The sequence below is a fragment of the Emydura macquarii genome, unplaced genomic scaffold (genome assembly GCF_026122565.2).
Source record: "Emydura macquarii macquarii isolate MOO-44397 ecotype Brisbane River unplaced genomic scaffold, CSIRO-AGI_Emac_v2 contig_1790, whole genome shotgun sequence".
NCBI classification, from domain to species: domain Eukaryota; kingdom Metazoa; phylum Chordata; order Testudines; family Chelidae; genus Emydura; species Emydura macquarii.
This window is the reverse complement of record NW_027131927.1, coordinates 20,150,837-20,163,342: the sequence shown is the minus strand read 5'-3', so window position 1 is coordinate 20,163,342 and position 12,506 is coordinate 20,150,837. Positions and strand designations below refer to the sequence as shown.

The following is a 12,506-nucleotide window of genomic DNA, read 5'->3' as shown; positions in this document are numbered from 1 at the left end:
ACTGTGTGAACAGTTCTTTATCTTTATATGAATGTACACTAGTGCTGTGTGCATCATATGTATGAGGGGGTGTGTCTGTTATAATACGTGGGCTCCACCACATAAGCTAACTGAGCACGAGGTGACATGAGCTAACTGCACACGTTAGCTAACTGCGCACAAGGCACTGTGAATCATGATTTCAGTTCTAAAAACACAAGTCTCCATTCAGTGAGTTAAAAGACCAGCTCTGCTTGCTCAACCAGTAGAAGGAACAGTTTAACACACTAGCTACCTGAGATAACACAATATACTGGTTACACACATTGCAACCAGTAGAGGGCAATGGTACTCATACACACAAGCCACTATTTTATATGAGAAAATTGCTGATCCTGATTCTGTTAATCTGCAAATTTGAGAAATCTCAAAACATTCCTGTGATCTCACTCCACTATTCACAGAGGGAAAAACTCTCAGCAGGTGTAAATTAATATATATCCACTGAATTCAATGCTGATTTACACCAGCTGAGGATCTGGTCCAAAATAATTAACAGCAGAGACAGTTATGAATTTTCATATTACTCATACATTTACAACATTTACAGTATATTCTCTAGCATACCATGGAATAATATAATTAAAACTACACTATGCTTATCAAAATAAAAGAGCAAGTACATTTCATGATGTACTATTCTACCTTAAATAATAGCCAGGGGAAAATCAAATGTGTACTGATTCCGTCTGATGGAAGACACATCCAGAGAATATTTACTTTTATAGAACTTCTGCCTGAGTGAGGAGATATTGATTGGATCCAAGTCTTTTGGAAATGAACCCTCACCTGGAAGTCAGCAGTTACAGATCCCCCACAGACATCGATCAATTCTGTCATGTCATAGTAAGCATCAAAGGTCCAAATGCAGCTCTTCAGGTTGAGGTGCTTGTAGAGCTGGATCGTCTTTGGTTCTCTCACGGTGGGATCAAACTGGTATGGACGGTCATATCCAGGACCCAGAATGATGCTGTCATAGGTCACCTCATCCAAGAATCCCGCTTCTGGAATTAGGAAACAAAAGGAGATGTAGCTCTGTGAATTAAGGAACTCTGTCCTAGGCATGGACATAACATTTTAATTATCAGATGAGATATTGGATATATAGTAAGATGATGATTTTTATAACAGTACTGCTTAGAGGCACTTTTCGCTACATTAAACTGGAGTTATGGCTGAATCCATATACAGAACGTCAGGGTAAAAACATAATAGGGATGTTGCATTTATTCCAGAAACAAAACATTACAAACCCAGGAAATTCAGGGATAGGGTTAAATCTATAAAATACCCAAACATGTTAAGGTATGAAAATGCAGAGTTAAATCAGCCAAACAAGCATAACTCTGCCCTCTAGTGACACCATGCAGTAAACATACAATTATGATGTGCACTAGAATGTCTGCAGTCCCAGGTTGGCTCAAACTGGTTTTTAAAGACAAGTTTTGGATTTTTTCCTTTTTTCCCATTGGCTCATAGCATTTCCACATGATTCGTTCGCTGATGCTGCTTTCTGAGCCACACTGCAGAATGAAGCACAGGGGCTCTCTGTGTACCTGGTCAAAGACTTGCCACAGAACATGTACAGGAAAGGGGAAATGGCCTGCTTAGTGCATTCCTAACCTCCCTCAAATAGAGTAACTCTGCTGAATATTGTTGTTATTTTAATAGAGATATTAATTATTCATTAGATGGTGCCAATAGCGTGCGAGGTCCTTGATTTAACAAGATTACACTCTGTACATGTTCCTTTTCAATTTACAATTTAGCTTGCTTTAAAGGTTACCTGAGATGCCTTGCAAGTCCCTGATGGTGACCAGGTTCGAACAGACATGCTGATGTCTGTAGATGGACTCGGACAACAGGAAATGCAGGTTGTGCAGGGGCATAGTGGAGATGAGAGGCAGCATTCCGTCCTGGTGGGGGATTTGCACTGAAATATGGATTCTGGAACAGAATAAATAAGCAGAAATAGCTGTTTACACAAAAGCTGTTCCCCAAAAGGGGTGCATGTTGTATCAGTTTACACAGCACATAGCTATGGTCTTGTGAAGAGCTCAAAGCGCAAATTTGAGTTAGTTAGTGTTATATTTATTTAGGGCTGAATTTCTTTGCTGACTTTGAGTAACACTCTGTTCCTTGACACAGACCCACTGACTGCAATGTTGCTAACTCAAGGAGTCAGGCATGACTCCAGGGGAAATAATATGAACACTTGCTGCATCCCTTCACTATTAAATATTTGAGGAGGCGTGGGGGGAGAGCCAGCTTATGACATATAAAAGAAACCTCATTTCTTACACACATCCATCTTTTTCTGTTCTGTTGGTTGTCTATGGGGCATTACAAAAAATGAATACAAACCTGGTAAACCCCTGGAAGACCAGAATCAGGGTCAGGTGACTGCGCATGTCCAGGTTCGTACCTGTTGGGATGTTCCTTGTGTTTGACATCCAGATACTTCAGAGTGGCAATGAACGACTGTGCCTGGAATCCTCGGGCTGTTCCAGCTACCACGGGAGTGTGACAAATGGCGCTGTCTGTCCCTATGGTAACTATGTTGCTTCTCAGCGGGGTCCCCACATGCCCGGCCTTGTCTACGGCTTTTGCCACACAGCGCACGTGGAACCGCCGGCTGAAGTAAATGCTGTCCAGCACCTGGGAGGAATGAGAAAAGAAGTTGCATTTGTGTAAAAGGCAAAGCCATGCCTCGCTGGCCCCACTACACACGGATTGATTTGCAGATGTGCTGAGTGCTCACAGCTGCAGCCGAAGTCAGTGGGAGCTGGGTTTGAACATATAAAGTGTTATGTTGTTATTATGTATTATTGTATATCATGTATATTACTGTAGAGCAGTGAGCCCCAAACTTTTGGGGTCATGCCCCCTCCTTACCTGGTTCACGACCCCCCCCAGGAGCTGCAATCAGGAGCCAGGGCCAGGAGCCGTGGTCGGGGGCCATGAACAGCATCGGGAGCCAGGACCTGAGCTGCGGCTGGGGCACAAGGTCAGGAACAGGGCCATGGGGCCCAGACAAGGATGTGAATGGGGCTGGGAGCTGGAACCCGGGTGCAGGCCGCAGCCAGAAGTGGGGCCTGGGACATGGCCAGGAGTGGGACGCGGGGCTGTAGCCAGGGGGTGGAGCTGAAGCTGAGATGGGGGCAGAGTGGGGCTGGGTGGTTCTTCCTTTCCATCCCTATGGGGGCTGACCCAGGCCACACCGTGTCCCACCCAAAGGTTCCTCTGCACTCCCCTGGGGGGCATGCCCCAGTTTGGGGACCTCTGCTGTAGTACCTGAGGCCTCTAGTCATAGACCAGGACCCCATTGTGCTAGGTGCTGTACAAACACAGAACGAAGAGATGGTCCCTGCCCCCTGGGGCTTACAACCTAATGCTAAGTGCTCTCAGAACCAGGTCCCAGGGCTCTCAACTGGGCAACCAAAATTAGTGGAAACTTCTGACCTTGATCTTTCTCTACCTCAGTTCCCCTTTGGTAAAATGGGAATAATGCCATCCCCTCGCTTCAAAGAGGGGTAGTGAAAATAAATTCATTCATGTTTGTGAAGCGCTGTCATGCTTTTGTGAGGCGCACCATAGAAAAGCCCAGAAGGAAATGAATAATTGTCTTCAGAGAAGGGTTTGAATACTGTGTAGAGAATAAGGCCTGGGACCACTGATTACAAGAACTAGAATAAAACAAAATATCAAATCGGTTTTTGTTCAGTGAGCCCCATCTGTACTGTGCATTGAATGAGGCAAAATATACATGCGTGACTTAACTTAGTTAATGGTACTTCAAGAACTGGCACTCCAATGACCTAGAACCTCAAAACAGCAAGTACTTCAAGAATGAGCTCTGAGCTCCACAACACTCTTATGGGCAATCCACCCCCCTCTTGTGCTACTGTACACAGTCATGTACCATGTGGTTGATGCTAGTGAACGGCGTGTTGTCTGTAATCGTTTCAAAGGGTGATCTGGCCCCATTCCCATCCGTGGGGGTTGCCACCTCCCAGCTGAACTGTATTGAAGACTGGTTGATCCCGGCTTCATCGCAGCGCTCCTTCATGACCAAATACTTGGGGAAGTGAGGATCACAAGGTGTTACGCAGATCAGTGGGTAGCCTGGAGAAGGGGATTTCTTAACACCCTCTTTGGTTACTTCCTCCACATGGTCATAGTCTGCCAGGGTGACCACCTGCGACAATGTAACACAACAGCTTTCACCTGGGACTGAGGGAAAGAGACCTGAAACAAGCATCTGGGCTGCTTGTTCCTGCAATTTCCAAACCTTGTTTCTGGTGCACTGTATTAGTTTTACTTCATGACTCGCATTGAGGATTACAGGGAAGGAGAGATGCGTGTGGAATCAGCAGGAATGCTCAGCGCTACCAGCATGTTGGAGCATCCTATGTTATTAAGATACTAAATCCTACATTTTGGAACACATCCAATTCCTGAATTGCAGCCATGTCATTCAGAAGAGAAACAACCCAAGTCCTACATCTGCCCTGCTGTTAACATTCTAGCTCAGATATTATTTAGGCTCTATGCAGAATAAGGTGAGTGGGATGCTAGTAACATCACTCAAGTATGTTGGCATTCCTTTGGATGCTGGAGTGTACAAGGAACATATCAGTGCATATACCGTCCTTTGACACTGCCCTTGATTTGGACAATGTAACAACTTTCCTGTTTGAGGGAAATAAACCCAGGACCTCTAGACCTAAAAGCATAAGCCTCTGCAACTTAAGCAAAAAGACAAGCTCCTTTAGCTTGGAGATGGTAGCAGACTCAATCATCTATATATGATCTGCCCACTAGAAAGGTTCATACCTTTATGATAATAGCTTAGTTAAATGGGACTTTCTGATGCTACTTCCTTATTTTCTGCCGTTTTTTCCTCAGCATCTCCAGCCCCTCTGACCTTAATATAAGCAACTATCTCTTCTGTCATGCAATAGTTCAAATGGCAGTAAAGCATGGTGCCAGGCCTCTGTGAAGGGGGTGAACAATTGTTACGCTGCCTGTATTCACTGCCTTGCCTGCCTCCCACACCAGCTGGAACACCAGTGCCGATTTACCCTGAGCCTCTGCTAATCCAAAGAGGAATGCTGTATATACAGAGGGTATGGCTACACTCTTTTAACCTTGAGTTAATTGGTTACATTAATAGGGGATCAGCCTCACCACAGCTGTCTGTAACGTGGATCAAGCATCTGGGAGTCTCCACGCTAGTTTTTAAAAAGGTATTAATTATCTTGGCTGAACGGGCTACCAATGAACTCAAGATAAAATGTTCTAGTGAAGGCAATTCCAGCGTGTCTACTGAGATATGGGAGCGTGCTTCATTGCGGGGTCTCCTTTTCTATAGATTCTTCCCTGCCACTAACTTACTTCGTTCATGTTTTGCTACTTACAATGGGAGGTGCTGGTAAAATAAGGCTCCCTGCTGCTTCCTGATCCAGAATGGTCACTACGGCAGTGGTGATATCCCCAAGAACAGCTTCCACTGGATCATCTGGACCCAGCACCACTGAAAATGATTCATGCCACTCCCGGTCTTCGTTAGACATGATCTCCACCTTAAACATGACGTGGTCCACCCCTACATGAATGAACATCAGAGAGACAGAGAACCTGATGGATCACCTGACATTACTCTAACAACTCCCATAAAACGCTGCATAGCTGCCTCAGGTCATTGAAACATTATGATAAAATACACATTACGGGTTTTATCTGAACTCTAATGTTTTAGGGAGGTTCCAGCCAGGAGTCCAATCTATAAATAAAATCCAGCTAAAACGACTGATCCGACTGATCACTTGGCAGACTTACAAGCAGATGCTAGATGAGGATTAATAGAGCCTGTCTTATATTAGCTGACTGTAATAAAAATCTATGATCCAAAATATATCCCATCCCTATTACTAGTGTCTCAGTTTTAACTCTTTGGCTCTACTCTGCAGAGCTACTGCTGTTGGACTCTTGGGGCCTGGTTTAGTTATCTTGATAGACCCCGGGGATGATTTGTGTTACCTTGCAGGATCTTGAGGGGTTTCTGCAGTACTCCTATATACACAAGGTCTTTGAGGAGCCTGTACTGTTAGCTGTCAGCAGGCAACATTCTCTGATCTATTACAATCACCCTCCCTCTCAGACCTCATCACTGCAGCAGGAAGAAGGGTTACATTTTCAGATAGCAGGATTCCGGCCACAGCAGAGGGCAGAGTTGTAGCAAGGGGATTCCTGCTGACTTTAATGGCAACCACCCAACTAAAACCTTGTGCAGAACATTTATAATGCATTACAAAAAAATCTTTTCACCCCCAAAGGGTGTTGTGAAGGGGTGAAATATGGGATTTCGATTACTCAGTGGTACCAAACATGAAAGGTGCTGTGGTGTGGGATGGCCTTCCACTCTGTTCAAAGGCAGTCAGTCCCTGGGAGCACACAGGCCATTTTTCTGTCTCCTTACAGTACGCTCATCATTCCCTGCTCGCTCACATTTTGGCTGGCTGCATGAACATTGCTATCAACAAAACACTGTCCATTATGTGCAGCAGGGCACTCATGGGAAGAGGGTCTGGCACCCCCAGAAAGGGAATGTTATGCTCCAACTGGGTCTCGACGCCCCACCTCCACCGGCTTTCAATTTTTACTTTTCTCAACCGCCTGCAGTGGGAAGTGGTGATAACCCTGACATCCCCAGTGCGTGCTCTGTCAAAACGTCATGTTTGATTGTGCTTTGACTGCTTTTTGTGGTCTCTCCAACATACTTAAAGAATTCCTCCTAGGCAGATGACTGATTTGGGAAAAATACACATAACTCACCTTGTCACAGATTATTTTAAGAATTACATAGGTTTTCTATTACAAATACTGCATCAAATATGACTACAGTATGTTTATCTAGAACAAACCCTAAAGCATAAATACAGTAGAGGGGTTTTGCGTAGCTCATGTTTTAGCTAATATATGAATCATAGAATTGGAAGGGACCTCAGGAGGTCATCTAGTCCAACCCCCTGCTCAAAGCAGGACTAACCTCAGCTAAATCATCCCAGCCAGGGCTTTGTCAAGCCGCAGCTTAAAAACCTCTAAAGATGGAGATTCCACCACCTCTCTAGGTAACCCATTCCAGTCCTTCACCACCCTCCTAGTGAAAAACATTTTCCTAATATCCAGCCTAGACCTCCCCTACTGCAACTTGAAACCATTGCTCCTTTTTCTGCCATCTACTACCATTGAGAACAGCCTAGCTCCATCTTCCCTGGAACCCCCTTTTAGTTAGTTAAAGGCTGCTATCAAATCCCCCCTCATTCTTCTCTTTTGCAGACTAAACAAGCCTAGTTCCCTCAGCCTCTCCTCATAAGTCTTGTACTCCAGCCCCCTAATCATTTTTGTTGCCCTCTGCTGGACTCTCTCCAACTTCTCCACATCCTTTTTGTAGTGAGGGGCCCAAAACTGGACACAATACTCCAAATGCGGCCTCACCAATGCTGAATAGAGGCGAATAATCACTTCTCTCAGTGCTCCTACTAATGCAGCCCAATATGCCATTAGCCTTCTTGGCAACCAAGGCACACTGCTGACTCCTATCCAGCTTCTTATCCGCTGTAACCCCCAGGTCCTTTTCTGCAGAACTGCTGCCTAGCTCGTCGGTTCCCAGTCTGTAGCTGTGCATGGGATTCTTCTGTCCTAAGTGCAGGACTCTGCACTTGTCCTTGTTGAACCTCATCAGATTTCTTTTGGCCCAATCCTCCAATTTGTCTAGGTCCCTCTGTATCCTATCCCTACCTTCCAGGGTATCTACCACTCCCCCAAGCTTAGTGTCATCTGCAAACTTGCTGAGGGTGCAAGCTATCCCATCCTCCAGATCATTAATGAAGATGTTGAATAAAACATGTTGATGAAATCACACACCCATGAAAAACAAATACATACAATGACTTTAGTGGGAGCAGAGTTGGGCCAATGCCAAGAGCTTTTGAAAATCCCACACATAATGCACTGTTGTTTAAATTACTTCCACATTTTCCTTTAATTTAAATTTGTTTTGGCCTGTGTAAAAAGTCACTAAGTAATCCCACCACCCCATAATTCAATTCCATGTATCCTTTACCAGGGCTGAACTTGAGGACTCGACTCTTTGGATAGTAATCGACTCCGGACTGGGCCGAGCCATCGCGGGTGCTGCAGCGCACCTTGGAAGTCCTGTTCTGATCCCCCCTTCTGAGCACCTTGATGCTTAGAATAGCAATGCCTTCAGGACCTGGAGGTTCTCGTACTTGGTATGCAGCCTCTTCAAACTCAATGGTGGGTGCTAGAGAAATGGTATGAAGAAAAGAAACACATATTTGTAGCAACTCTAATAGTCTCAGAATAATTTGCATCAGAGAAAGCTTTCCGGCAGCCAAGGAGAGGTGGACATAGCTCCTTTTAAAATCCATCAGCACTACTCCACACATCAGAGTGAGGTTTGAGAGGCACTTTTGACATCTCTGGACCGAGCCTACAGCATAGTCATGGCTCTCTGACACACTGCTGAGGCCAGAAGCCACACAACAAACTTGGCACTCATTCCTTCAGGTTGCCCTTCCAGTAGACAGGTAAGCTGGCTTATTTTACCTTTCCAAATATGCTAACTTTATGTTTTGTCTAGTATTAGTGGTCTTTTATCTGTGTGTCACAGTACCACTAACATGAGATTTAGAATAAATTTTAAAGGTGAGTTAATACAACTTAAAGGAGCACTGATCAACAAGTCAATTGTTTAATTCGAGGCAGTTTACATATAATGGCTAACATTCAGACCTGGTGTAAATGGGTGAAATTCCACTGACTGCCCTGGAATTGTACCTGCTCTCTCTAGTTCCTAAAGCAGCTTATTCTCTCTTACCATCTTCATCATTGGAGACAGTAATGGTGGCCATGTTATTCTTTCCAATTCTAGCTCCGCTCCAGTGGTTTCCAAGGGGGCTGCCGAGATAGACCCGGAATTGCTCCTCTGGTTCAAATGCAGGGTCATCATTGATATAGACAGTGCAGTTCTTCACCTACAGCCAAGTACATCATTTGTTAAAGACTAGCAACCAACATGAATAATTCCTCTGAATCAATGGAAGGTTAGTGTTTCTTCACTACCTAGAATTTAACACCACAGTGTATTAAATGATGAAAGAAGCCTTAGAAACTCTATGTGGACATCAAAGTGCAGCTATATGATGCAAAGTGGCTGTGTAAAAAATGGCACTTCTTGCTCACTATAGCTGGTCCTTGTGTGTAGTCCAAGACTATCCAATAAAAAAGCACTGGCTGTAATGCTAGGTATTATTGATACCCAAGACTTGCTTTTTATGTGTTAACTAATATTCTTTGTTAAAAGCAGATTCTCCATGGACTCCACTTTTAATTCCAGAATAGTAACAGTAGCTGATCCAAAGCAGCTGAAGTATTGCTTCTGAGAAACCGGGTCTGGTAAAGCCTCTTAACAACAGACTTCCCAGGAGAACAGCCAGCTTTCCAAAACCTACTCTGCTGTTCGTTCTTTGTCCTCCCCAAGCCAGTGAGGTTCAACTCGCCTTCTCCCCTTTCAAAAAAGTGATGCGGGAATTCTCCGCATTTCTCCTTTCCTCAAAGTCCTCCATGACTTCTGCTGTCTGGCTCCGGGTGTAGCATCTGACAGAGGACTCATAGCTCAGGTCTCCGGTGCGGATGATGGGAATGTGCAGGATGCCCTCCTTCTCCTTCACAGTGTACAAGTCCTTGCCAAACTGCATGTTGGGTACTGTAGGGGGCACAACAACATCCACACTTTTACTGTGAGAAAAGCTAATTAGCGGCCAGTGCAGGCCTGTAACGTCTTGAAGAAGTATTATGTGGAACTAACAGTTGTGCAGTGGGATGTTAGATTAGATAGTCAACTGCACTCACGAAGAGCATTGTTGACCTTAGCAAACAGCTGATCGTTGCATCCATTGCTCCCATTGGGAACTGGAGAGTCTGTTGCTCCTTGGCAAAGAAGCAAATCTCTCATCCTACCATCTCTCAGTCACCCACACAAAGTTACTGAACATTTTGATTTCCCTAATATTTTGTTGCCTGAGGTAACCACCTGTTCTGCATGCACTGGAGAACTAGCCATGCCGTAAGGTATTTGAGTCTGAGCAGTTTGCGTATTGTATGCTGGGGATATGTATAAAGAATGGGTAATACTTAGGTAGGTTATTGTTTCTGGAACATTATTACAGTGATGAAATCTTCTGTGGTTTGGGGCAGAAAAAGCCTGAAGCCAAGAGGGCAAGTCTGAGCAGACAGTTCCGGAGCAGAAACAATCACAAATTATTATAGAGCAGTTTTTCTAGAGTTATGTGACTGATGCATTTCTTCAGCAAGCACATACCTCCAAGGGAGAAAATCACAGAGGTCAGGATCATGTTTTAATACAGGGGGAGGAAATATATTGTGAGTTGAGATGAATACATAATAAGTTTCAACCCAGTTGCTAAAAAAGGGCCAGATGCTCATTCCCGTACCCGTGCTGAGTAGTGTCTTACTCCACGTGAAGCACTGTTGGTTTTAACAGGGCCATACAATGAGAAAGACATTACTCACTGTGAGCCAAGGTGACAAAGTCTGGCCCAAAGTGGGAGGCGCAAATAGGAAATTTATTTTGCATTTCCACAGACCACAATCTCTTGAGGACAAAGGAGCTAGGGTAAGAAACTATGAGAGACAGGAGAGATGGAATGTGTTGTGTGATATCATCAAATGCAGCCTGTGTGTTTTCTCTTAGTACATGAGGGAAATATGTAAAGGAAGGAGCTGGAAAGCATTAGATTAGAACGAGGTTCACTGTATAGCTTACCGTCTTGGAAAGTGTCATTAATGGCCACTATAGCTTGGAAGGGTTTGGTCAATTCAGCCCCATGGGGTGAGCTTAGGTACACAATAAAGGTCTCCAGCCCTTCAATCACTGGGTACTGAGCATCATCCAGGATTGTCAAGGTGCAGTACTAGCGGAAAAGTAAAAGAACCAGATTATTGAAATATAAAACTTGTTATCTTTTGCTGAGAAAGAGAAAATATCCTTGGATTCATCCTTAGGTGACCTGAGTGATGTCACTAATTGTGGGCTCCTCTAGGTGTATAAATAGAAACAGCTCATGCAAATACAAAGTTCTTCACATACAATGCACACCATATCAAAGAGTAAGACTCTGCCTCTATCCTGGAGAAATTCTTTCAACCGAACCTTCTTTAACCAGAATGTTAACTTGATTTGACTCGATTTATATTCATCCAAAACCCCTGATTCATCTGTCTATCATAGGTGCTTATAGGGCTCCCATTACTGTAGTTTCAAAGCATCTCACTATCTTTAATGTATTTATCCGCACAATACTCCCAGGAGGTAGGACAGTGCTGTTATCCCCATTTTATAGATGGGGAAGAGAGACATGGAGAAGCTAAGTGACTTGCCAACGTCACACAGGAAGTCTGTGGGGGAGCAGGACGTTGAAAAGAGATCTTCCACGTCCTAGGCTAGTGCCTCAACCATTAGACCATTCTTCCTTCTCATCACTTGTAGCGGAGGGGAGCTTAGATACAAACTTAGCTGGTGATTAAGCAACACGATCATAGAGTAATTGTGTTGTAACCCTCTCCTTTCCTCACCCCATCTCCTTCTTACTGTTGTATTTGTCACCTTCCCATCTAGAATTTTAAAACGGGGGAGAGATTTTCAAAGGCACAAGTGAATACTAGGCACCTAATTTCTACTGAAAGTCAGTGGGAGTGCTTCATTGTCACCTGTGCCTTTTAACATATCCCCCTATAAGCTTTTTGGGGCAGGACCATTGTCTTTCTAGGTCTCCCATGAAGTGCCTGGCACATTTTTGGTCACTATAAAACAGACAGACAGAGAACTTCAGCCTTCAGTGTCATGTCTGATGAATTCATGGGCTGAAAAGTTGAACTAAGTAAGCATTACAAACTGTGACCGCCCAAGAATGGAGGAGGATTAGTAATGGGCGGAATAACTAGGAAGTCCATAAATTCCGTGGCATAATGGGACAAAGCCAACGACTTGACTTGGCCAATAGGTCCTGAGTATCATTTTGCCTTTTAAAATTATTATTACATTTTTGTATCGCCCCCCCCCCCGGTGCTAGGTGTTACACATGCATAATGAAAAGATGGCTCCTGCCTTAAAGAATTTACAATCATAGTATCTGACCAGAGAGAAGAGGTGGATACAAGAGACAGATGGGGAGCATGAGGTAGCACAGAAACAATTATGATTAGTGTAATATGCAACAGTAAAAGACTGCAGTCTGGAAATGGGGATTTTACACGGGAAATCAGGCTGTTCTTGGCTAATGCTTGGAAGATTTGTGACAACTCCTTCTGCCATTTATGCTTTTCATTATTTGATTAAAATGGCTCTTGATGCAGCTCTG

General features: G+C 44.2%; 1 protein-coding gene across 3 annotated transcripts in view; it reads right to left on the bottom strand.

Annotated features, from left to right (window-relative positions):
* FRAS1 (Fraser extracellular matrix complex subunit 1) overlaps window positions 1–12,506 on the bottom strand; it is a 295,321-nt gene that overhangs the window by 18,123 nt on the left and 264,692 nt on the right. For all 3 annotated transcript variants that reach the window (XM_067557075.1, XM_067557076.1, XM_067557077.1), the window contains exons 59-67: window positions 10,913–11,060; window positions 9,627–9,832; window positions 8,945–9,101; window positions 8,168–8,368; window positions 5,460–5,647; window positions 3,962–4,237; window positions 2,465–2,697; window positions 1,826–1,986; window positions 829–1,043 (exon numbers count right to left, since the gene is read on the bottom strand). In XM_067557075.1, coding sequence (XP_067413176.1) covers window positions 829–1,043; window positions 1,826–1,986; window positions 2,465–2,697; window positions 3,962–4,237; window positions 5,460–5,647; window positions 8,168–8,368; window positions 8,945–9,101; window positions 9,627–9,832; window positions 10,913–11,060 — 1,785 coding nt within the window. The remainder of the gene's footprint in view (window positions 1–828; window positions 1,044–1,825; window positions 1,987–2,464; window positions 2,698–3,961; window positions 4,238–5,459; window positions 5,648–8,167; window positions 8,369–8,944; window positions 9,102–9,626; window positions 9,833–10,912; window positions 11,061–12,506) is intronic.